Source organism: Sorex fumeus, unplaced genomic scaffold, assembly GCF_029834395.1.
Source record: "Sorex fumeus unplaced genomic scaffold, SorFum_2.1 ptg000007l, whole genome shotgun sequence".
Lineage (NCBI taxonomy): Eukaryota > Metazoa > Chordata > Mammalia > Eulipotyphla > Soricidae > Sorex > Sorex fumeus.
The window spans coordinates 54,010,663-54,037,931 of NW_026606064.1; the positions used below are offsets into that span (position 1 = coordinate 54,010,663).

At 41.0% G+C, this 27,269-nt stretch overlaps 1 protein-coding gene across 4 annotated transcripts in view; it reads left to right on the forward strand.

Moving 5' to 3' along the window:
- CUL2 (cullin 2) overlaps positions 1–27,269 on the forward strand; it is a 99,088-nt gene that overhangs the window by 11,898 nt on the left and 59,921 nt on the right. For 2 of the 4 annotated variants that reach the window (XM_056134735.1, XM_056134742.1), the window contains exons 2-4: positions 8,991–9,072; positions 14,711–14,851; positions 24,566–24,668. In XM_056134735.1, coding sequence (XP_055990710.1) covers positions 14,733–14,851; positions 24,566–24,668 — 222 coding nt within the window. In that variant the 5' untranslated portion in view covers positions 8,991–9,072; positions 14,711–14,732. The remainder of the gene's footprint in view (positions 1–8,990; positions 9,073–14,710; positions 14,852–24,565; positions 24,669–27,269) is intronic. The other 2 variants (XM_056134732.1, XM_056134741.1) reach the window with 1 other exon arrangement.

The following is a 27,269-nucleotide window of genomic DNA, read 5'->3' on the forward strand; positions in this document are numbered from 1 at the left end:
AAATGAAATGATGAAAAAAGAAAATATTTCCTTAGAAGAAAGTTAGTGAAGATTGTTGTATATCACCATAGAGCCATTATTTCTTGTATGAGAGATTACTAATTTGTTGTTACAGGTTGTGGTTTCTATGTTTGTATTTTGTTAATCGAGATTGGTTACATTCTACAATACGTCCCATGCAATCTAGTTACATTCTACAATACATCCCATACAATCTGGTGTGCTACTCCTGGTTCATCAGTGTTGGAGAGTTTGGGATGTTGTGCATGTGCATTTGTGGCTGTGCACTCCAGGATTCAAAATTTTGACAGGTGATAAAACTGGAGTTATATTTTTAACTGAGAGGTATTTTGGGGGCAGTGTGTAACTGGGCATCTTTTGAAGTACAGGAGATGGGGGGAGGTAGCTCATCCCAGACTCCATGGAAGCCTGGAGATTTTAGTCACAAGACTCAGAATTTTTTTTATAACTGAAAGTTTTGTACCTTTTGAACATTTTCACCTTTTCCTCATACCTCCAACCCTAGCTTCTGACCAATACCAATCTGTTCTCTGTGTCTGTGAGTTTGGTGTTTTATTTATGATTTTGCTTTCTGCATGTAAATGACATTGTAGGGAATTTCTCTTGTCTTTGACTTACTTTAATTAGCATAACATCCTTTACTGTTACTCCATGTTGTCACAAACGGCATATTTCTCTTACATGTTTTTATATTCTTTTTGTTTTTTTGGGGGAGTGGTGGTGGGTGGGGTGGGCCACACCTGAGGGGTGCTCAGCAGCAGGGACTACTCCCGGCTGTGCTTGAGGGTCACTCCTGGCCGTGCTCAGGGGACTGGAAGTTGTCTGGGATTGCACCTGTGTATGCAAAAGCATGCACTGCACGCTTGGAGCCATTTCTCTGGTTCATTTCTCCCTGTTTTGGGTCTTAATTACTTACATGCTCCGTGTTATACATAAAATAAAACATTAAGATTGTGTGTAACACATTTTCTTATCCATCAGTGGACACCTAGGTAGTTCCCATATAGTGGGGGTCTGTTGTAAATGATGCGACAATAAATAGGGGTGTGCACATACCTTTTTGAGTTGTTTTCTTTTTCTTTGGCTAAATACCAAGAAGCAGAATTGCTGGATCACATGGTAGTTCTAATTTTTTGAGCCATCACCATATATTTTCCAGTTACTGCATCGGTTTTCATTCCCACCTACGGTCTATCCTTTTCTCCAGACTTCACACCTTCACTTATTTCTTGTGTCCCCCCCCCCCCCCCCCAGTCATTTTTTACAGGTGTGAGTTGTTACATTTTTTAAAACTTCCTTTCCCTCCCTCCCTTCCTTGGAATTTGGATCATACTTAGTGGTGCTTAGGGTTTACTCCTGGCTCTGCACTCAGGGATCGCTCCTGACAGGCCTAGGGGACCCTATGAGGTATCAGGGATCAAACTCAGGTTGGCTGTGTGCGACGCAAGTGCCCAACCCGCTATACTATTGCTTTACTCCCTCATTGTGGTTTTGATTTTCATTTCTCTGATGACTAGCAATGTTAGTGCCTTTTGGGGTAGCTGTTGGGAAAATGTTTTCAAATCTTCTGTCCATTTAATCATTGGGTTGCTGTTTTGTCATTGTTACTGAGTTGTGTGTGCTCTTGAAGAGACTCAGTGGTAGCCCACTTGCCTTGCGTGTGTGAGACACTGGATTTCTTGTCTCTGGTTGGTACTGCAAAAAGACAAAATGGAAAAACAGAACTCTATGCACATCCTTTACTTATACCCCTTCTTAAATATGAGGCTTGGCAAATATTTTCTTCCATTCTGTTGGTTGCCATTTCATTTTCTTGATTGTGTGCTGTGCAGAAACATTTTTGCTTGATGTCATCCCACTTGTTTGTTCTTGCTGTTTTCTTTAAAAGGGGCCACACCCAGCAGTGCTGAGGGGCCTGGAGCCACTCCTGGTGATGCTTGACCCATGTGTGGGCCTGAGGATTTGGTGCTTGGGGGTGATCCAACTGCTTTGCCTATGCTAAGCATGTACTCCACCATTACAGTACCTTTTGGCCCCTGCTCTTTTTGCTTTTAGTGGTAAAACTAAAAAAAAAACTATCACCAAGATCTATGTTAAAAAGTTACTGTCTTTTTCTTTGTGGGGGATGCGGGGTTGGGTCATACCCAGTGGTGCTCAGTGGTAACTCCTGGCTCTGAACTTATGAATTATTCCTGGTGGTGCTCTGGAAACCATATAGGATGCTGGACATCAAATCAGGATTGGCCATGTGCAAGGCAAATGCCTACCTACACACTGTACTTTTGCTCTGTACCCTGTTTTGTTTTGTTTGTGGTTACAACTGGTGGTGCACAGGACATATTCCTAGCCTTGCATTCAGGGTTCACTCCTGGTGGGGCAGGGGTTGGGAGGTATATGGGATGCTGGGTATCGAACCCAGATCAGCCATGTGCAAGACAAGTGCCTTACCTGCTGGGCTATCACTCTGGCCCCAACTGCCTTGTTCTTCTAGGAGTTTTGTGGTTTCAGGTCATAGGTTCAAGGTTTTAATCTATCTTCAGTCCACTTTTGTGTATGGTCAATGATAGTGATCTAGTTTAATTCTTTTCACGTGGCTGTCCAGTTTCCCCAGCGTCATTTAAGTGACTGTGTACCCTCCCCCCGTTTGTATATTCATGACCATTTTATCTTAAATTTATTGACAGTGTGTGTGGGGGTTTTTTTTTTAGATTTTGATCAGGTTGACTAAGCTATGTGTCCTTTTTATGCCAACACCATCGTCTTTGGGAATTATTGTAACTTTGAACTACAGTTTGAAATCAGAGAGTATCATGATACCTTCAGCTTTGTTCTTTCTCAGCGTTGCTTTGGCCATTTGGGGTCTTTGTAACTCCATATACATTTCAGTACTGTTTGTCCTATTTCTGTGACATGTATTATTGGAATTTTCATGGGGGTTGTGTTGAATTTGTTGGTTGCTTTGACTAATATGAACATTTTGGCAATATTCTACTCTGAGCATGGAATATCTTTCCACTTATTTCTGTTTTCTGCTGTTTCTTTCATTAATGTGTTGTGGTTTGCAGTTTACAATCTTTCACCTTCCTAGTCAAATTTACTCCTTTAATTTTTTGTGGGGGTAATGAAGTTATAAATAGGATTGTTTTGTTTCTCATAAGTCAAAATAGGATTTCTCAAATAGAATTGATTTCTCTTTTGATAGTTCATTATGTGCATAGAAACAACTAATTTTTTGGTATAAAATTTTAAATTCTATTTTATATGGGCTGGAGCGATAGCACAGCGGCACAGCATTTGCCTTGCGTGCAGCCAGCCCGGCCGAGCTGGATTCGATTCCTCCGCCCCTCTCGGAGAGCCTGGCAAACTGCCGAGAGTATCTCGCCCGCACGGCAAAGCCTGGCAAGCTACCCGTGACATATTCAATATGCCAAACACAGTAACAAGTCTCAAAATGGTGACGTTACTGGGCCTGCTCGAGCAAATCGATGGAGGACAGTGCTACAGTGCTACATACATATTTATTCTGACAGTATTTGGAGGAGAATTTAAAGGGTTTTCTAAATGCACAATATGCCAGCTACACATAGTGATGGTTTGATGTCTTCCTTTCCAGTTTGCATGCCTTTATTGCTTAATTGTTCTGTTTAGGGCTTTCAATTTTTTTTGTGGAATAAAAATGGCAAGACTAGAACATCCTTGAACCCTTGTCTTGTTCCTGATCTTATAGGATGTGCATTTTTGTTTCGTTTTTGGACCACACCCTGATGTGCTCAGGGCTTACTCCTGGCTCAGGTTCTCAGGGGACTTTAGGAAGTGCTGAGGTTCAAATGTAGGTCATCCGCATGCAAGGCAAACTTCCTACCTGCTCGGCTCCTATAGGAAGTGCTTTAATGTTTCACTGTAGGATAAGGTGCTAACATTGGACTGCCATATGTGGTCATTATTGTGTCGTGGTGCATTCTCTCTATACCCGTTATATCCTCAGTAATTCTTTCCTTTTGTAATCAGTGGATGTACAATTTCAATTAATGTTTTTTCTAGTTAATTATTTTCTAACTTTCTTAGAATCTATTGTAATGATCATGCAATTTTTATCCTTTGTTTTTATTAGTGTGGTGTTTCACATTGATTCATAGGTATTAAACCAATTCTATATCCCTACTGCCACCTGATTGTAGAGTTGAATGATCCTTCTGTGTATCTCTTCTGTTTTCTTTTTGCAGTGCCCAGGATTGAACCTGTGGCCTGACCCATGCAAGGCAGGTGCTCTATTCCTGAGCCACTTCCTTGGCTTGCAATTTAATCCTTTTAATTTTGGATTTGTTTGGGGTACACCTAGTGATGCTTGGAGACTTCACTTGGCATATTTCTCAGGGGTTGCTTCTGGCAGTGCTCCTGGGAGTACGTGGACCGTGTGTGCAATTAACAAATATGGAACTGAAAAAAAAAGATGTAAAGTATAACATCAGAAAGATTCTGGGTGGGGCTGGAGTGTTAGTACAGTGGGTAGGGTGCTTGCCTTTCACGCAGCTGTCCCAGGTTTGATTTCTGGCACCCCATAAGGTCCCCCTGAGCATCACCAGGAGTCATTCTTGAATCTCAGAGTCAGGAGTAAGCCCTGACCACTGCCACATGTGGCCCAAAAACAAAAAGCAAAAGATTCTGGGTAGAAAAGTTAAAATGATAAGCTTTTGAGTGGAATAAAACTTAAGCTGTTGTCAACTTAAAATAGCTTTTCTATAGATCTAAGTTGTTAAATGTAAAACTCGAGATAACCAAACCCAGGGGCCAAAGAGATGGCATAGCTGGAAGGACATTTGCCTTGCATGTGGCCAACTTGGCCTCGACCTCCAGCACCCCCCCCCCATTTTTCCCCAAGCCCTTTCACAAGTGTCATCCCCGAGCACAGAACTAGGAGTAAGTCCCAAGAACTTCTGGGTGTTCCTCTCTCTCTGCTCCCCCCTCCCCTACCAATTAAAAAACCTACAGTAAAGGTGAAGAGAAAACTACACTGCCAAAGGCAAATGATCCCACATCTCCTGTGCACAGTGCGGTGGCCTCTATAGAAAAAAGAGAAAGAGGAAGAAATATAAATATCCCACTGAAAAAATTCGTCAAGCCAGGAAGTATGTGAGAGCAAGAGAAGACAACAGTAGGAACTACCAAAAAGCCAGAAAACAGTTAATAAAATGGCTGTAAGCTTGTACCTACATTATATTTTAAATGTGAATGATTAAATTCTCCAGCGTAAAAATGTAGTGCTTTGAGACTTAGACCCGAAAGCTTTGTAACTGTTCTCACGGTGATTCAATAAATAAAGTTATAAAAAATGAAAAAAAAAAAGTAGTGCTTAAATATGTGCCAAAATGGTCCATTAGACCAAGTGGACTTAATAGATATAAATGTACCATTTTATCCAAAGACATAAGAATGATTTTTTTTTGAGGTGCACATAGAAACTTACACCCAGGATAGATCATATGTGTTTGACCTCAAATACATATTTAATAATTTGTAATACATTAAAATCCTCCCCCCTCACCCCTTTTGTTTTTGTACCACACCCAGAGGTACTAAGGGCTTACTCCTGGCTCTGTGCACAGGAATTACTCCTGGCAAACTTGGGGGACCATATGGAGTATGAACCTGGGTTAGCTGCATGCAAAAGCAAAGCACTCTGTCTGTTGTACTATTACTCCTGCCCCTGAAATCCTTTCAAGTGTCTTTTCTGAACCTAATAAAAAATTGAAACAATTACATAAGAACTAGAAAATCTGCTAGTTGTGGTGATCAAAAGACAATGCTACTGAACAACCAGTGGGTCAAAGAAGACGTGTAAGAAAACAAAAGTATACCTTGAAACAAAAATGGAAAGAAAGCAAAATATGGATTTCAGCAAAAGCACTTTATTTTTAATTTTTGTTTTATTTTTTTTTTTTTAGCTTTTTGGATCATGCACGGCAATGCTCAGGGGTTACTCCTGGCTCTGTACTCAGGAATTCCTCCTGGTGGTGCTCTGGAGACCATATGGGATGCTGGGAATCGAACCCCGGTCGGCTGCTTGCAAGGCAAATGCTCTACCCGCTGTGCTATCGCTCCAGCTGCCGCAAAAGTGCTTTAGAGGGAAGTTCATAGCAATAAAGACCTATGTCAAGAAACTAGGAAAAGATGAATAAAGGCCAAAATTAGTAGGAAAAAATAGCAATGATTAGGGCAGTAAATGAAATGAAGACAAGGACTAGAAAAGATCAGTAAAGCTAGATTTCATTGTTTTATTTTTTTTTATCTTATTATTTATTTATTCTTTGCTTTTTGGGTAACACCAGCCATGCTCAGGAGTTACTCCTGACTTTGCATTCAGGAATTATTCCCTGCAGTGCTTGGGGGATGGTATGGGATGCTGGGAATTGAACCTGAGTTGACCCCGTGCAAGGAAAATGCCCTACCCGCTTTACTATCATTCGGACCCCTTCATTGTTGTTTTAAAAGTTTTAACAAGGAGCTGGAGAGATGACTGAAAGCATCAGTGTTTGTTATTTTGCATGCAGAAGACTCAGATTTTATCCCCCAAACTACATAGTCCCTTGAATACCACTGGGAGTTGCCCCAATACCATAAGATATTCCCCACCCCTCCCCCAAAGTAAAATGAAACGAACCAAACTGGCCAAAGTAGCTTAATCAATACAGTAATTCAGAAATGAAAAAAATGTTACAACTGATTCCACAGATGCACAAGTCCCTGTGAACACTTAAAAGACAGACTGGAGAGATTGCTTAATGGTCTGAGTGAGTGCTTGCTTTGCATACAGGAGGTCTGGTTTGTTTTGTATATTTTTTTCATTGAACCACTATATAATACAAAGTTACAAGGTTATTCATGATTGAGTTCTAGTTCTACAGTGTTCTACAACCAATTCTATCACCAGTGTTCCCTTTCCTCTACCAATGTCCCCAATTTCCATCCTGTCCTTCCAGCGCCCACCAACCTGTCTCTATGGCAGGCACTTATTTTTCTGCCTTTTTTTCTTTTTTTGGCTTTTTTCTTTAAGCACTGTGCGGTTTACAGAACAGTTGCTGATAGGGTATCGTGCATATCGCTTTACCTCCTTTGAGCTTCCAGTTCTCCTCTCGGCCGACCATTTCCCTCCTCCATGTAGTAGTGTTTCCTTTCCTGGCTGAGCCCCCCACCCAGGGGGCAAACTTCTTACTGAGGACCAGTTCTCATGAGGAGGCCTGGGTTTGATCCCTGACACTGTGTCATACCTCAAGCACTGCTTACAGTGACCCCTGAGCACTGAGCCGCCAGGAGGAGTGCCTGAGCACTGCCATGTGTCACAAAAAAAAAACAAACCCCTAAACAAAAACAAACCAGAAAAACAAAACATTTAAAAACTTGGTAACCCAGAATAGCGAAGTTCCTAGAAACATACCAGTCTACCAAGAGTGAATAGTGCCAAAATCATAATGAAATGAAAAGCTGAATAGATTGATTAGGGGTAAGAAGATTGAAATAGTAATCAAAATCCTCACAACAAAATTCAAGATCAGATGGCTTTCCTAATGAACTCTACCCAACATTCAAAGGAAGATTAGTTTCTGTCCTTTACAAATTCTTCCAAAACATTGAGGAGGATGGAATTCTTCCAAACTTATTTTACAAAGCCATTTTTACCCTGATATAAAATTAAGAAATTATAAAAGTCATTTTCACTCACTATTTTTAGTCACTTCACTAGCTTCATAGCTTCATTTCACTAGCCCATACTTTTACTATATATTTATCTTTCAGTAAAAATTTAGTAGTTATTTTTCTTTACTAATTAACACCCTTTATTTTCAGCATGAAAATAATCCTTCTACCATTTCATGTAACGCCAGTTTAGTGGAAATAAACTCATTAGCTTTTTCTTGTCTAGAAAGCAATCCCTCCATTAACAGTCCCTCTGAGATAACAGCTGGGTAAAGTATTTCTGGTTGGTTTTTTTTTTTCCTTAAAGCAGTTTGAATATATTATGCCATTTCTTTCTGGACTGAAAGTTTTAACTGAAAATCTGTTGTTAGTATCATGGAATTTCCCATGTATGTAACAGGTTGTTTTTCTCTTATGTTCTTATATATCCTTCTTTTTGGGGGGAGAGGAGGTTGGGCCACACCCAGCAGTACTTAGGGACTAGTCCTGGCTCTGTGCTCAGGAGTGACCCCTGGCCATGCTCAGGGAATCTTATGCAATGACGGAGATTTAAACCCAGCATGCTGCAGCCATAGCCGCATGTGAGGCAAGCTCCTTACCTCCCCAACTGTCTCTGCAGCCCCTAAGTGGCTTTCTTCTTAAAAATAACTATTGTGCCAGAGAAACAATACACTTGACTTGCATGTGGCTGACCTGGAATTCGATCCCCAGCACCTCATATGTATGGTTTCCTGAGCATTACCAGGAGTGATCTCTGAGCAGAAATACGATTAAACCGAGTACAGCCAGGTGTGGCCCCCAAACCAACAAACAAACCAATCAGCCACAAACCAAAAACCTATAGTATTGTACTAAGCACTTTCATTAGTTTCATTTTAGTGTGAGAGTGTGTGTGCGGTGCTGGGAACTGAAAGCATGGTCTCATATGTGCAAAACATACATCATACATGCAAATCATGTTCTCCGTTTCTAAGATCGATATCCAGCCCTGTTTTTCCTTTTCCTTTTGACATTTTAATCCCGATATTCCTTGTAGTTTTGGGGTCAGACCTGGCAGTGTTCCGGGGCTGCTGTGGTTCTGTGCTGGGAGGTTGTCCCTGCTAGTGCTGTGGGTTGGTTGAATGGGGCTTGGTGGCATGTTAAACAAATATAACTCCTGTACTATCTCTCCAGCCCTAGACATTTTAATTATAATTTTTTGGTATGGATCTCTTTGGGTTTCTCTTAATGTGCACTCTCAATGCGTACTCAATCTGGATATTTGTTTCCTTCCCCAGGTTAGGGAAGTTATCAGACATTATTTCTTCAATGATTTATGCCCCTTTGTCTCTTTTCCTTTGGGATTTCTACAACATGAATGTAAGTTCATTTGATGTTGTTTCATAAGTTCTTTATGCTGTCTTCAATTCTTTTTATTCTGTTTTCTGTTTCCTTCTCCGGTTGACGTGTCCTCCGTCTGGTCTTCAAGGTGATGGATTCTTCTGCTTCACTTAGTTTCCTTTTTTAAGTTTTCTAGTTTTCTCTTAACTGCTCCCCCCTCATGAAAGTACTAATGTTGATGATTTTTAAAACCCCCCTTTTAAAGTTGCAATTATACACAAGAGAAGATTAGTATATTAAAACATTATGTGTCTTTAACATTCATGTAGTCTCAGATATAATCAGTTCATTGAAAATTACTTTTTAAAGCACATTTCAAGTAGTGATACACTGTATCTAAAAGTGTTTTAAAATGTGTGTCTCAAATAAAAACCTGTACTTAAAAACAATTTAAAATCTCATTTTAATATTGTATATTGATATAAAGCTTATTATAAAATAACAGTTACCCCTTATCAGATTTTTGGAAGTGTCATAACTATATTTTTAAGATATTCTTGTTGATCAGGACTGTAGCTCAGTTTCTCAGATAGAGCACTTCCCTTGCGTGTGGTATTCTATGGGTTCAATCCTCAGAGCCAAAACGTGTGTTAGCTGAGGATGTGACTTGTTGGCATTGCCTGTGCAATGGGTTTGATCCTTGCACTCGCATGGTGACCCGCCACTCTGGCCAGGCTATAGCACATGCTTTGCGTTTACTGGGATTTATCCCCTGTTACCCCCGCCCCCCTATTATCCCTCACACAAGCATGCCTATGTGGAAAGACACTTTAATTTATAAGTCCAATTAAATTCAAATTGATGGATAAATAAGCCATTTTAAAGTATTTTAGTTCAATTTTACTTCCGTGTATCACTCTCCCTCATTTTGATATGCTCCTGTGTTTTTGTCATTTATTTATAACTTATTACTATAAAAATCTTGTTATCCAGAAGTTTTCTATATTTGGGAATTTGCTGACTTCACGATTAAGTGGCTGTAGCTCTAATAATAAAGATGCATTTTTAATAAGTGGTATTTTAACAAGTGGTAACTAAAGATAACACTGCAATTTATTTCCCTTACTAATAAGTATATTAATTTTAACTTAAGCTGTGTTAGTAAAGCCTGTAGAAGAAAATCTTTTAAATATTCATAATTTACTGTTTAAAATAGAATTTTCAGTTTTAATTTTAAAACTACTGATAATTTAATTTCAGTTAATTAAGTTTTAAAATTACTGATAATAAATTAGACTTTTTAATTGTGGAGGACTCATTAGAAGGTATCAAATATATAAGAATGGATTCACATACAAAGAATGGATTACTATTCCAAATTAAGGAATATTTTTTTTCCAAGTGTAGTTACATAGTTTGTACTGTTACGTGATTAGCACAACACTTATGAAAATAGGTGTATAAGGCCAAATCTCTAATGTTTAAAATATCGTTAAAATCATTAAAATATGCTTAGGGTTGTTCATATTTCTTCAAATAATGGGAGCTGTTAACTAGAACACAGGAGTGAGAATGGTACTTAGATTTCAGAATTTGTAACTTTGTAAGAAACTCCCTTCCCCATTATATGAATCTAAATTTTTGATAGCATTTTTATAACTGCCCTTTTAATGTTTAAGTTTTATTTATATACCTCATGCTATTCATTATGTGTGTCCATTTGGTGTGTGTAGCTTAGTGAATTTTAGAACACTTAGGAAATTGTACAGTCTTCATGTGCATATGAATGCAGTGTAGTTCAGGTGAACTTAATGTCATCCCGTTGGCTGACAAGCTAAACTGGTGGGATGCTAGAGCCCAGCCATGTGGGTGCTTGAGGCCCACTTTCCCAGTCCTCCCAGGCGTTTCTCTCGAGACTGAAGTGGGCGAATAGGAATGCGCCCACCTCTCTCCCCACTTTACATAAGTCACCCACATCACTTAGCAAAATGGTGTTTAAGCAAAGTTGAGCCAGAATGTAACACCAAAACAGAGTCAGTAATCCATTCACTTTGTTTTTTTAAATGATAATCCACTATATTGCATTTAAAAAATCTGTTAACTGCTTGGTAAACATTTGAGTTAACATCACCTTTTGGCTTTTATGATTAATCAGTGCTGCTATAAACATTTGTGTATCAGCATTCTGGTTATTAATATATATTTTTTATTTTGGGACCACACCTGGCAGTGCTTAGGACTGACTGCTCACTTTATGCTCAAAGATCACTCCTGAGGGGTGTAGGAGACCATAAAGAGAGCTGGGAATCAAACATGGGTTAGCCTTAGAGAAGGCAAGTGCTCTGTCCTCTGTACTATCACTCCAGTCCCATGTATGAGCATTTTTATGGACATTTCTTCTTGGATATCTATCTAGGTTTGAAGTTACTTGGCCATCGTTTATATAACTTAACTTTTGTAATGTAAATTACTTAATGTACTGTAATCATGGTATGTAGAAAAATAAAATATGGTAGGTGCTCTGAGAAACTCCTGCAATTTGTTACAAATATAATGCAAAATTTGCCAATGTTACAATATTAATGTAATGTATGTTAACCTTCAATTTTATTTCTCAGTTTTTAGTTGAGTAAGATTCGTTGTTAGGGCCCATAATGCTGTTGACCTTAGGTGTCAAACGTATGTACCCCCATATCATTGTGGAATTCATAAGCGAGATGGTGGAAATGCAGATGAACTTTGATGACCCCAGTAGGAATTGACATAAACAGTGGGAGTAGAAGAGGCCGGGCTCAGGGCCATGTTGTCGGATCGCGATACCATCCCAGGAAGGCACTGGAGTAAAGGCTCTGTCTTTGTAGTTTAATGAATGTCTGAGAGCTTGGGAGGGAATGGTCTGTCTGTTTTTTTGACCAGAGTATCCTCTGGACTTAGAGAGGCCCCTGGTATTAATTACTTATGTATTTCCTAAAAAAGTTAGGGCAGTGTATTTGCACGGACAGGAGTCCAGGGGAGGTTTGATCATGGGACTGGAACTTCCTGAGGATGTCATTAAATGGCACCCTGATCTTCAAGAGAACAGCAGGACCTGCATAATCAGATTTTTGTAAGAATTAATTGAGTGGATATGCAACACTTGGAATAGTGCTCGACGCATGACAAGTAAAATATATCATTGCTAGAGTAAACTATTAGTATAAACTAGGGCTGCTAAGGACCTCCAGAGTAAATATAGTGTTGCACAGGAATGATGGACACAGTTGGATAGGATTTAGAGAATAAGGGTGGAAAGAGGTTAAGGATAACTCCTGATGTAAAAGGTGGGCCGGGAGGGAGGGTGGCGCAGAGCAACAGTACAGCCATATGGTACTTGCCTTGTACTAGGCCAACCTGGGTTCAATCCTGGCATATCATATGAGCATTGCCAAGAGTAATTCCTGAGTACATAGGCAGGAGTAACCCCTCAGTGTGCCCCCTCATCCCTCCCCAGGCTAGAACCGAGAGGGCCAGAGAGATAGTATAGCTTGTAGGGCACTTGCCTTTTACGAGGCCAACGTGGATTGGATCCCGGCATCCCATATGTTCCTCTGAACATTGTCAGGAATAATTCCTGAGTACATAGCTGGGAGTAACCCCTGAGCCTTGTCAGGTGTGCCCCCCTCCACTTTACTTCTGCCCCCAGTTTAGGACCTGGGGGCCAGAGATAAGAGTACAGTGGGTAGAGCACTGGCTTGCTCATGTCTGGCTCTGGTTTGATCCCTGGCACCTCAGAGTGTTCCTGAACCTGCAGGAGTGATTCCTGATCCCCGCCAGGAGTAAGCCCAGACACAGCTGCTGTGCCCGCCCTGCCCTCAACAAACAACAACAACAAAAAAACCAAAAACAAAAGCTGGAACTTGAGTTCTCTAGCTGCTCTTTCTCCTTTCTCCAGGGCTTACCCAGACGCTAAGTCACTGCTAATCCTTTCAAGTCAGTACAGGAAACTTAAGGCCTGGAGGGGAAGCCTTGGTACACTTTGAACTCAGTGTGCCACACCCTCCTGCATTTATACTTGGCCTTTCTGATTTCTCTCCTTTGTCTTCGTAGAAGTCTGCCTAGGGTGCTTCTTGAGCTCTTTCTTGGTGGGGCCGAAAGGTAAGAGTGGTGGAAGGCCACCTCTGCTCTGTGGGCTGGGAGAAGGGAGCAGTGTTCTCCCAGGTGTCTGCTTCCTGTCTGTCAGCATCTCCTCGCTCCCGGTGTTTCCCTGCCGCCTTCCCCCGACCAGAGGAAGGAGCTTTCCTCCATAGCTACACAGACCAGAGTGCTGCTCCACTCGCCCAGTAATAAGGGAGGACATTTGGGTCGTTGCTAAAAACGTACGCTTGACAGCCTTCCCCTGGACTCTCCTGTTAAGTGGTGATATTGAACCGTAAATATGTTCTCTTCATTCTGTTCTTACATGGCCCTGGGAAGTCTGGAATTTAGCTCTAAGCACATTTCTGTAACTCTGGGACTCTTGCTCCAGAAACCAGTGAACTTGTAGACTCTACCAAGATCTGGTAGGCGGAGGAGTGCAGATTCACTGCCTGGGAGCCAGGCTAGCGCAAGCCCGGTGTTGCTCCCTGGAGGAATGGCCAGGACACGCGGGAATCTAAGACCCCCTGCGCGTGGCTGCACCTTTCCCACATTTCTTTGAAGTCTTTTTACACTTTTAATCTTGAAGTCACATGAGGTTGGCATTCTCATATGTAGTTCATATGTACTTCACCATTATACATGTAAATTTTCTTTCCAAAGTGTTAGTTATAGGATCCAGGATGATAAGCCTTTTGAATGATTTTGTGCCTTCTTGTTTCCCTGCATGCTGTCTCATTCCTTCATGGAAGTAGTGCAGAACCACGAGGATTTGTGGCCAAACCTTCTGTTCTGGCCTACTCCTAGAGTTCGTGCTGGTGGTGCCCCGGATCACACCTCTGTTCTCGTACGCAGAGCTTGCCCCCCCCCCCCCCCCCGCCCCCAACCCAGCTCAGGAGTGAGTTAAATCCCAGGCTTTTTGTTTTGAGTTTTGAAACGCCTTTGCTTTGGGTCTGTTCTGTTTCGTTTTTGTGCTCAGAGATCATCCTGGTCAGTTTGGTGGGCACATATGGGATGCTGGGGATGGAACCTGGGTCAACTGTGTGCAAGGCAAAAGCCCTACCCACTGTTCTATGACTCCGCCTTCTACTTGACTTTGTGTTCAGGGAACCATATGTGATGCCCAGGATTGAAACCAGTGTTACAGCCAACCAGCCATGCAAGGCACATGCCGTGTCTCTCCTGCGTTGGGGCCAACATTTCTAATTGCTTGTCTCTTGCATATTTCTCATTTTAGGAGTTGACTTTTTTGGCCAACAGGATTCCGTCTTGTTTCCCTCAGTACATTAAATGACACTTGAAGAGCTTTGGAATAATGACTTTGATTATAAATAATTTGTACTACAACTTTTTATTTCCTAGTATTTTTAATGAATGCAAATATTTATGGAAATTTTTGTCTGCATAGTTATGAAAAGATAGTAACAAGTGTTTATCGTGTTCTTATTATGTGCCAGGCTCTGGTCCCTTGATCCCATTATGCTATTTGGTTTTACAGTATACTTTTGAATAAAACCTATCTTGAAGAATTTGGGTTAACACTGCTATTGTTTTTAATTAACAGATTTCAACACTAAACTTGCACAATGTCTTTGAAACCAAGAGTAGTAGATTTTGATGAAACATGGAACAAACTTTTAACGACAATCAAAGCTGTTGTCATGTTGGAATACGTCGAAAGAGCAACGTGGAACGATCGCTTCTCGTATCCTTTGGGTATTGCTGAGAAGTGTTCTTGGGTTGGTGTGGATGAATATTTTGATGAATGTGAGGAACAAAGAGTGGGGGCACGTCCTGCAAAAATGCAGGGCAAGGGCAACGTGGGCTGTGTTTGAGCAAGTTCTGTGAAGGAGATAGAAGGTTTCAAAATTGGATTGTCATGATTTGTGAATCATGAATTTTATGTGACAGTGAAAATTTGTGCTCTCCCTCAGGTAACTTGAGTGTCCTGCCTTGCTTTTTGTTTGTTTTTTGCTTTTTGTTTTGGTCACTCCCAGCAGTGCTCAGGGCTTACTCCTGCTTCAGTGCTTCGGGCTTATTCCTGGCGAGCCTGGGGAGTCCCTGGGATTTGAACCTGGGCAAGTATCCACAGTGACTCTCTGGCCCTGCAGTGTCCCACCTTTGACATGACCTGATGCCACGTCTGTCAGTTTGCTAGAGTGAGTTAGAGGTTGACTGCCTGCCATCATTTTGTGGTGCATCTGTACTTTAGGAAAGCTTGGGTTTCTGAAGATTCAGTTTGTTCTCTTTCACTTGTTAATATTAAGCTAAATGTTGATACCAAAACTTTCAGATCAGAGGTTCCCAAATTTATTTGAAAGTAAGTTATTTGAAAAGTACTCCCTTTTCAGGAAAAACAAACACTTAACCATGTCTCTCAGCCATCTGTCTTCTCTGACCAGCAGAAAGCACAACAATTGCACCCGAGGCTGTTATCACCCTACCCCCTCCATTATTCTAGTGCCCCTTGGGGGATACTGGAACCTGTTCTAGACCAGTGATTTTCAACTACCAGATCTCAGCCAGTCAACAGAAATTTTCTGCTTTGGATTGCACTTAATACAGTGTTGTTGTTGTTGTTGTTGTTGGTTTTTTCCTGTGAAGGAGAACAGATTTATTGAAAAATTGAAAGAAGTGAGGGGAGACCAAGAGGGGGAGAGAGATAAGTGTTTAAGAGAGAATATGGGCTTCTTCAGAGGGAAAAAGAGCTTCAAATGGCATTTAGGAAAGGTCATTGACAGGTTCTTCAAACTGTGTTGGCCTGGAATTCTTTGCACACAAATTAATCCAGGCATTGTGATAGGGAAAGTCTTGGACTCTCCATGGTCTTTATATATATACACACATATATATATATTTATATATGTTTTGGGGCCACAACTGGTGATGAATTACTCCTGACTCTTTACTCAGGAATCACTCCTGGCTGTGCCTAGGGGACCATATGCAATGCTGGGGATTGGCTGCTTGCATAGCAAATGCCCTACCTGCTGTACTGGCTGGAGTGATAGCACAGTGGTAGGGCGTTCGCCTTACACGCGGCCAACATGGCCGACCCGAGTTTGATTCCTCCGCCCCTCTCGGAGAGCTCGGCAAGCTACCGAGAGTATCTCGCCCGCACGGCAGAGCCTGGCAAGCTTCCCGTGACGTATTCGATTTGCCAAACACAGTAACAACAGAAGTCTCCAATGGAGACGTTACTGGGCCCGCTCGAGCAAATCGACGATCAACGGGAGGGCCTTTACCTTACCTTATCCTTTCACAGTTTTATCAAAACTTTTATAGTCTTCTGTTGCTTCACTTTTCTGAAGGGGGGGAGCAACAGGGATTTTCAAATATTAATCAAATGTTAAAAGAGATAGCAGGTATAAAAATGGCGAAAATGGCTTGACACTAAAGATATGTAAAATGATGTTTTGGGAAGACTATTAAATTAAAAAATATTACCGGCAAATTTGAAGATATATCTGGTGGGCTTTGTCAAACCATTTGTGATCTCACTCAACCAGTGTCATCCCATCCAGTAAGTAGACAAAAGAAAAGTGCTTGATGCTAGCCACCTTCCTGTAGGGGATGTAGGGTATTCTCTGCAGGTTACCACTCTAGGGAGCTCCAGATCGATTAAAAATTTCACTTTGGAGGAGACTAACTGCAATTAGTTAGGTATTAGTCCTGGTGGGGTTGACATAATTTTATTTGAGGTCCTGTTTAACAGGTGCCTACAAAGATCTCCTAACTTTTCGTTTCCTTTGGTACATTAAGCATGCCTGTAGATTAATGTGGCAGATGCAATTCTTGGTGGGGGAGCACATTGCTCTGCATGTACAAGGTTCTGGATTCAATCATGGCATCAGACACACACACACACACACACACACACACACACACACACTCACATGAAAAATATAGGAACTTTCCCAGGACTATTCAGGTAGAGTATGGAACACAGATTTGATTTGATTTGTTTTTGGGACACTCCCAGCAGTGCTCAGGGCTTATTTCTGTCTTTGTGGCACTTAGGAATCCCTCTAGGCCCCATGTATGGTTCGTGGGACTTAACCCAGACCTCCTTCCTCATAGGGCTCAGGGACCTGAACAATGGGGTGGGGAGGGGGTGCGGGCATTGAATTCAGGTTGTCTGCATGCTAGCGCCCTACCCACTTTACTATTTCTTCAGTCTCCAAAATGCTTACTTTTGTTTATCTCAGAATTTTCTGTGGAATCTCATGACTTATTTTTTTGAGGAGGAAAAAAATAAAGACAAAAAATAGTTAAAGATACTGGACTAGGCAAGTACATAGTTGGTTTTAAGGCTATTATTTTAAGAAATAAATACAAAAATCAGAAGACCAGGTTATAAGAGAGGGGAAATGAGCATGAGGTTAAGAGTGATGGTATTCTTCAATAAGAGGTGTGTGTGTGTGTGTGTGTGCGTGTGTGTGTACACTTTTTTTTTGCTTTTTTTTTTGTTTGTTTGTTTTTGGGTCACCTCCAGCAATGCTCAGGGGTAACTCCTGGCTTTGTACTCAGGAATTACTCATGGAAGTGATCAAGGAGACCATATGGGATGCCAGGGATTGAACCTGTATTAGCTATGTGCAAGACAAGTGCCCTTCCCTCTATACTCCATCCCCAACCCTGTTAAGAGAGTTTATTAAATTAATTGGCTGGGTATAAATGGTTTTGAAAGAGCTGACTTCTCTGGAAAATGCCCCTTCTGTTATTACTGTTCAGTTATTTGTTTGATTCACCTAAGATATGAGTCTTCTTTATCTTCCTCCTCTTTTTTGGTGTTGGAGGCCCCACACTTGGTCCCGTTACTTACGTGTACTTTGTTGATAAATGCCAGGGGTCACATAGAATCTCATCCCCCTCATTTGGGGTTTGAACTTTGGCATCATGCATGAAAGGTTCCCAGTTCCCAGGCTCAGCCCCCCTATTCTCAATCTGATCATGAATTTTCCCTTCCCCTAAAGAAAAAATTTCTCTGAAGACAGTAAACTTAAGAATGAAATCTCTCACTGCAAATTTTATTTGGGAAGATAAAGGGCCCTGTTAATACTAGTATTTAGAATAGAATTTCCTCCTTTGTACTATTCACATACCCCGCCGAGAACTACTAATCCTAAAATAGTTTTGGTAGACATATTCAAGGCCATAAAACACTACTTTGAAAGTGAAAAAAAGGAACAGTTACTCTCCAAAGTGTGTATCGCTGTATGTGTTAGTACATTTATTTTATTTTTGAGCCATATGTGGCAGTGCTCAGAGATCACTCCTGCTGTCGGAGCTCGGGGGACCATATCAGGTGCCAAGGATTGAACCCAGGTCAGTTGTGTGCAAGGCAGTTGCCCACCCTGGGTAATGTTGCTCCAGCCCCAGTACATTATTTTTTCTTTTTGGGGTGCTAGGGGTGCGATAAACCCATTGGCTCATATATGTGATGCATGTAGTCTCATGGAACTACATCTTTGGTCCCCAACACTTGATTTTTGTTGTTGTTTGTTTTGGGGCCACACCCGGCAATGCTCAGGGCTGCTACTGGCTTTACACTCAAGGATCACTCTTGGTGGGCTCAGGGGACCGTATGTGGTGCTGGGGGTTGAGCCCAGATTTACTATGCAAGGCAGCACACTACACACTGTCCTATTGTTCTGGCCCTCCACAACTTATTTTTATAACTTTTTCCTTTTTTTTTCTTTTTGGGTCACACCCAGTGATGCACAGGGGTTACTCCTGGCTCATGCACCCAGAAACTACTGACAGTGCTGAGGGGATGCTGGGAATTGAACCTGGGTCTGCCGCGTGCAAGGCAAGCACCCTACCCGCTGTGCTATCACTCCAGCCCTCACAGATAGCATCATTTAAAAAATAATAATATGGGGCTGGAGCGATAGCACAGTGGGTAGGGTGTTTGCCTTACATGAGCCCCACGCGGCCGACCTGAGTTCAATTCCTCCGCCCCTCTTGGAGAGGCCAGCAAGCTATCGAGAGTATTTTGCCCGCACGGCAAAGCCTGGCAAGCTACCCTTGATGTATTCGATACGACAAACACAGTAACAAGTCTCACGATGGAGATGTTACTGGGCCCGCTCAAGAAAATCGATGAACAAGGGGAGGACAGTGCCACAGTGCTACAGTGCTATCTGTGAAATATACATATCTGGAAAAGTTTTTAATTTATATGTATATTTATAAAATATTTACAGAACATTGAACAGACTTGTTTATTTTTCATGTGTGCTTTGGGCCTGGCAGTGCCTGGAGCTCTGTGCTTAGGAATTACTCCTGGCGAGTCTTGAGTTGCTGCTGAAAATCTTACCTGGGCTGACCATGTGAATGGAAGGACCCTTATTTGCTGTACACATTGACTTTGCTCTGGTGCAGAACTGTAACTGTCACTGCCCTCCCGTTGTTCATTGATTTGCTCGAGCGGGCCCAGTAACATTGTGAGACTTGTTACTGTATTTGGCATATCGAATACATCACAGGAAGCTTGCCAGGCTTTGCCGTGTGGGCGAGATACTCTAGGTAGCTTGCCAGGCTCTCTGAGAGGGGCAGAGGAATCGAACTTGGGTCGGCCATGTTGGCTGCGTGCAAGACAAACGCCCCACCCGCTGTGCTATCGCTCAAATAATTTTAAATCAAACACATGTATGGCCACCAGACAAGTTAAGAAATAGAACCCTGGGCCAGAGAGATTAGTCATCTGGCTGAGCACATGATTTGCCCAAAAGGCCCAGGTTCAGTCCTCCAGCTCTTGCATGATTCCCTGACCACAAACTGGTGTGGCCCCAAAACTTAGAGCAAAAAGAGGCTGGAGTGGTAATACAGCTGTTTGCCTTGCATGTGACCGAGCCGGGTTCAATTCCCGGTACCACATATGGTCCCCTGAGCCCCCGGAAAGTGATTCCTGAGCATTGAGTGTGCAAAGCAAGCACCCTACTTGAATATCTTGCAAGCCAGGAGAGGCAGGTGCTTGGCCAGAGTCAGAGGTGCTTAGCTTTCTGGCCAGGGCCTAGGATTTCCCTTCAGCAGGCAGCTGGGGTACGGGTGGGAGAGAGGGGGGGCGAGGGGGTTGAGGAGTGTTGAGATCTGTTTTGGAGGGCTTAATCAGTTAGGTACGGCCCCCCAGGAAGTTCATGAAGTGTCACCTCTAATTTTGAGTAGACTGAGTAGTAATCTTAATCGTTGCCACTGAGTGTCTTTGACATGGAATGTTAACACATTTGTGAATCTGATCGAGCTGACATTTTAACAGCCCCAGCTTGAGCTGAGAGATCTTGAGGCCATTTTTAGAATTCTAACAAAAATGATGATGCTTTTTCATCCCCAAAGCAGTTGAAGGTGCTTTGGAATTTACCCTTAATTATGTTTCTCAAGGACTTTCCTGTGATGAGATATAAGAGTCTAGGTAGATATGCATTTAAATGTTCCTCTGGCCTGAGTATTTTGGTTTTTGTAGGTTACTTCAGTTTACTACGCTTTTTGGTAGCTGTTAGAGTTCCCAACTCCCCTTCTGTAGTGTTACAGAAAGTCTCCTACTTCAGGACTCGATTGTGAAACACTTTGATAAGACTAAAAGGATTAAAGGGTAAAAGATTGAAGATTACCTTCCCTGCATCTGTCACTGTCACTGTCCTGTTGTTCATCGATTTGCTCGAGCAGGCCCAGTAACATCTCCATTTTGAGACTTGTTACTGTGTTTGGCATATTGAATACTTCACCAGTTGCTTGCCAGGCTTTGCTGTGGGGGGCGAGATACTCTCAGTAGCTTGCCCGGCTCTCCGAGAGGGGCGGAGGAATTGAACTCGGGTCAGCCGTGTTGGCTGCGTGCAAGGCAAACGCCCTACCGCTGTGCTATCGCTCCAGCCCTATTTTAGGGAAATCAGACCTTAAAACCCAGATTCACTGATGTCCACATTTCTCATACATTCTGCCATCTTTTTGAAATATACCAGTTTTCAATATATTAAAAAATATTGACGCAGGTAATTTCTGTCCTTGCTAGTCTTTACCAGTGTTAGAAGTACCTAATTGACATCTACAGTCAGTGTTCTAGATTGAGTGGAATGGAAATGTTTTTCTGTCGTAGTTGACTGATCATAAGCAAAAATTTCCTCTATTCTAAATTAAATCAGACTAATAGATGTTGTTGCTGATTCTTTAGTCATATCCTTAAAATGTTTATTTAGGGATCAGAGCAATAGTACAGTGGGTAAGGCGCTTGCCTTGTACGTGGTCGACCTGGGTTCTATCCTGGCATCCCTGAGCATCGTCAGGAGTAACCTCTGAGCTATATCAAGTGTTGGACCCCCCCCCCAAAGCAAACAAAAATTAAAAGATTTATTTAAATTTTCATCTAATCAACCATTTTTTTTTAATTCTTGCATACCGTTTATTTCATAGATACTGAATTTTTTACATTTGGCATTTTCATTCTTGGTCTTCAGAAACATCAAAATCTTTTGTTACAAGATCCGTTTTAAAAAATATATTTTGGTGATTTTCTTGCCATTTTCAGTTTTAAAATAATATTTTTATTTCTATTGCAAACCTGTTTTTGGCCCACAATAAAAGTAATTTTAAAAATCAAAATTAATCCCAGTCCAGAAAGAAAGAACTTTTTTTTTTTTTTCTTTTTGGGTCACACCTGGCAATGCACAGGGGTTACTCCTGGCTCTGCACTCAGGAGTTACTCCTGGCGGTGCTCAGGGGACCATATGGGATGCTGGGAATCGAACTCGGGTCGGCCGTATGCAGAGCAAGCATCCTACCCGCTATGCTATCTCTCCAGCCCCCAGAAAGAAAGAACTTTTAAATTTTAAAAATTTAAAATGTTTTTTATTTAAGAAAGCACCTTAATTTAAAAAGAATTTTTTTTTGTTTTTTTGTTTTTGCTTTTTTTGGGTCACACCTGGCAATGCACAGGGGTTACTCCTGGCTCTTCACTCAGGAATTACCCCTGGAGGTGCTCAGGGTACCATATGAGATGTTGGGAATCAACCCTGGGTTGGCCGTGTGCAAGGCAAATGCCCTACCCGCTGTGCTATTGCTCCAGCCTCTAAAAAATATTTAAAAAATTTTTTCCCCTCATTTCTTTTTAGAAAGTACCTTTCAATAGTGAAAGCAAGCTATTTGGTGGAGGTTAGCACTATTCTTTTGTGAGAAGTCAAAAGTTTTACTCTGGGAAAGAGAAATTCTTGTTTCTGTGATAATTTGTAATTGGAAAGTTATAAGGGAATTCTGTATTTTCTGACTCAAGAGTAATTATAAGAATTTTTTTAAGTAAAAGTTGACATTCTACAGAGCTTTAAAAAAAAGTGTCTTATCATTAAGCCATCCCCACAGAAGGCTGAAAACTTCTTAATTCTTTTTTCTAAGATCTAAGCATTTCCAGAGTGCTTGACTGTTTGAACAGGTTAGAGATATTAAAAATACAAAATAAGAAAACAGCCCTACTTAGAAGTCTTTCTTGCCCAGTTTTTCCAGAAGTATTTCCTACCTAATTGTACTTTCAGTCTCTCCCAAAATTCTAATCTTAAAAAAAAAAAACGATCCTGAGGTTTCCTGACCTAGTGGCATAATCTGCATGATCAGAATTGCCCAGGCCTCTCTTTGAAGGTGGTTTTGCCTGAAGCCATCTCTTTGCTAATAATCTTGTCACCATTTTTTGTGATGATACAAATCTTCCCATATTGTGTCAGCCTCTTGGAAAAGTAATTCTCTGAGCCCTGGAGCCCCCCAGTTCATGACTAGCTATTTAATAAAGCCAAGTGGAAAAATTTGATGCATTTTTGTATTAACCGAAAAATAATATTTGATAATATCTTTTCAAGCAATAAAGAAAAATTATATAGTGGTTATCTGTGATTGGTTAGTTAAAGTATTTGTGATAAAAAATGAAGTATGAGACTAATACCCACGGACAGTAGGATTGGTTCACAGCCTACTTCAAGTGCTATGGGAGAAGGCAGTTGGGATAGGGAAGGAACTATTATGGCAGTGACAGTTGGAAATGATCACTCTGGATAGGAACTGTCTGCTGAAAATAGGTAAAGAAACAAACATGATAACCTCTCAGTATCTGTATTGCAAACTAATGCCCAAAAGGGGGGAGGGAGAGCGAGAGAAGGAGGAGGGGAGGGAGGACAAGTGCCATAGAGGCAGGCATGGCAGGAGAGAAACAGGGGTCATTGGTGGTAGTGGAAAATGTATACTGGTGGAGGGATGGGTATTGGACCATTATATGACTGAAAGCTGATTATGAACGGCTTTGTAAATGTATCTCATGGTGACTCAATTTAAAAAAAAATTGTGAGTATGATCTCACTGAGGAAGAGACAGACTAGTGCCCCAGCCCGTGCATGAACTGGAATGGCAGCGTATTTCACGAACCTTTCCCCCATGTAGAGAACAGAAGGTGAACCCTTCTAGCCAGTGCTGTTTGTATACACTCTGTAGTTCTTGTGATACCTCGCAGAGTATTCAGATGTTCAGAGACACCTTTGAATTTCTTTTGATACTTTAATATATAGGGCTGGAGTGATAGCACAGTGGTAGGTTGTTTGCCTTGCACACAGCCAACATGGCCGACCCGAGTTTGATTCCTCTGCCCCTCTCGGAGAGCCCGGCAAGCTATCGAGAGTATCTCGCCCGCATGGCAGAGCCTGGCAAGCTACCCGTGATGTATTCAATATGCCAAACACAGTAACAACAAAGTCTCCAATGGAGACCTTACTGGGCCTGCTCAAGCAAATTGATGAACAAAGGGAGGACAGTGACAGTGACAGTGACTATAATATACAGGGGCTGGAGTGATAGTACAGTTGGTAGGGCGTTTGCCTTGCATCAGCCTTTCCGGGTTCTATTCCCAGCATCCCATATGGTCCCCCTAGCACCTCCAGGATTAATTCCTGAGTGCATGAGCCAGGAGTAACCCTTGTGCACCGCCAGGTGTGACCCAAAAACAAAACAAAACAAAAAATACAGTAAGTCTGAAAGTGGTAGGTTGTGTAATAGTCTGATGAATACTTTGTATCTGTTGAGTAAGTTTTGTTGCTTTTGTTTCTTAGAATCGATGAAACATATTTGCCACTTTGGATACTCCCTAACCCTTTCTTGATAGGATGCATATGTCCATTCTGTCCTAACTTGTATTTTGTAGTTTTCAGAAACTTAGATTTCCTAGACTTTCCCCTTGAATTTTAACCTGAGAGGATAATTTTCATATTTATTGAGTGAATAAAGGAAAAATTCAGTGCTTTTAAAAATAGTAATGGCTGTGTTGTTAACACTTTCTCTATCTTAATGTAACCTGGATTCTAGGAATTCACTTTTTAAGTGCCAAGCAAATTATACCTTATTTGTTCTAAAGTGGTATCTCCAATGACTATGAAAACCTTAACAATTTAACTAGAGATATCTATGCTTTATGTGTGGCCTATCCTGAACCCCTGGGAGAAAGACTTTATGCAGAAACTAAGATTTTTTTGGAAAATCACGTACGGCATTTGCACAAGGTAAGAACTGATGGGTACATGATAAAGTTATGCTTATAGCTGCATAATTATTTGACTAAGTCACTTTTTCAGTATATTTCAGTTATTAAGATTTTCTTTCCTAAATAACACTTAAATATATATTTAAGATCTGTAAGTAAAGTGCTATGTTTTTGGGTTCCCCAATGTAAATCTATTTAAATTGTTTTGATCATGTATCTAGTAAGTGAAAGATAGAATTTTAATCAGTTTGTTCTACTTTAAAATAATGCTATGTCTTGGGTAATGTTTATAGAACTCAATTTCCTCTTACTATTGTGCTCACATTTTGGCAAATTTTTATCATTATTACATATTATAACTTTTTAAGCTACTTTTTCTAAGATATACTAGATAAAGTCTTAAAAAAACTAAAAAAAGAAACTTAAATCATCATAGAGCATGTATTAATAGATACATAAGCTAAAGAAAATATTAAACCTTTATGATGTATAGGTGTGAGAGAATTGTTAATCTTAACCTATAAAGGAAAATGGTAAGCTAAAAAACACGGTCAGTTATTTTGGTTAATATGCCATTGATTTTATTTATTTATTTATTTATTTATTTTTTTGTGGGGATGGGGGCATGTTTTGGGCCCTCTCAGTGGTACTTGGGCTGGACCTGTGCTCAGGTATCATTCCTTGTGGGCCTGGGGGTATGGTATATGGGGTTATGGGGATTTAATCTTGGCTGGACACACGCAGAGCAAGCCCCTTACCTACTGTACTCTGACTCTGGCCCCTTGTATGCCATTTATAGGATCAGCAACTTGATCTGTCTGTGTATGCGTGAATGAGTGAATACTGCAGTGATTTGCTTTAAAAAGTAAAGTAATTTGCTATACGCTTATTTGGGTCTAATCAGAGACCGATTGAAATTACTTACTGTTTGGACTAAAAGAACCCATCCTCCTTTTATATCTGTGTGACCGTGGGCAGCTCACTTAACTTACCTGCCTCATGCATTTGTTCTTTAGGTTTTTTCACAAAATTCATAAAAAAACAAGTCTTTATGTTTGTGTAAGCTGCTTATGGCAAGGAGCAAATACTTTTTTAAATGGTCCTAACCTGTAAGTAGAGCAGTTGATCACTGCCATTTCTCTTATAGCACTTGAAGGCAATGCTCTACTTATATATAGTGCACACGTTTGTTAATTTATTTTGTTTATGTTGTCTTTGGACTATACCCAGCAGCACCCAACAGAGGCTATGCCCACCTCTGCTTGTGGGTGGCTACTCTTGGTATTTGGGAAGCCCTGAGGTACTGGGAATCAAACCAGGGCCTCCTGAATGCAAAACTTATGCTCAGCTCAGCCCATTGACCTAGTTTTTTGGCTTCAAAAAATTCTATTATTATTATTGTTATTATGTCTCTCCCATGGTGGTGCTTAAGGGATACTTCTGGCTTTATTATTATTATGATGGTGATGATGATGATGGTGTCTCTCTCTTGGTGGTGCTTAAGAGATACTCCTGGCTTCATTGTTCAGGTCTCACTCCCAGTGGTTCTTTGGGGACCAGGGGCTACTGGATTGCACATTTTTACCTAGTTTCTTCTCCACCTCCCCCATTTTTATTGAGGCACTGTGATTTACAGTACTATGAATGATAGTTCATGCAGATGTTCTAACACAACACCCTCCACCAGAGAGCCTGCTTCCCTCCAGTAATGTCCCAAGGATCCCTCCCATCCATCCCTGTCCCCAGTTCTATAGACGAGTTCTCAGGTCTGTTGCCTTTGGCCACCTGTATCTTACTATGTTTCTTTATACCCTGCTTAAAAGTGCAGTCCCTTTGTACCTGTTCCTCTCCTGACTGACTTCATGCATACTGTTGCCTGTTAGTCCCTTCACATAATGCCAGATTGCATGTGTCTCTGTTTTCTTGTAGTGAGTAGTATTTCATTGTGTCTATACCACAGTTTCTTTATCCAGTCATCTATTATTGGGCATTTGTTATCCAGTTTCTCGATATTAACCTCTTGTATATTAATAGGTGATGCAACAATTAAGTCTTGGAAATTAACATTGGTAAAATTCTGTGATTTAAAATGATAGTGTGTTGGGGTCCAGAGCAATAGAACAGCAGGTAGGGTGATTGCCTTGCATGTGGCCAACCCGGGTTCGATCCCCAGCATTCCATATGATCTACTGAGCAACACCAGGAGTAATTCCTGAGTGCAGAGCCAGAAGTAACCCTAAGCAAAGATTGTGAAGTCATCTCACAAATCTTTGAATACTTAAATTATCATATACGTTTTCTACCTACAAGTTGGCTAATATGTAGATAAAAAATTTTGTTAGCATCACTAACAGATTTGAAGTATATTCATCTATGGGAAGAAAATCTATGGGAGGAAAGTTACTAAATTACTGAAGTGTTACATTACCATTACATAAATTAGGACATATAGGACAAGGAAAGAGAAGAAAATAATTATCAGTCATAAAATAACTCTGGAGTTAAGGACTTGATTTTTTTTAAAATTTTTATTTAGTGAAACGCCATGAGGTAAGGACTTGGTATTTAAATGTATCTATACTTTTCTATCAATTTTGGCTTATATAGTAATTTGATGTTT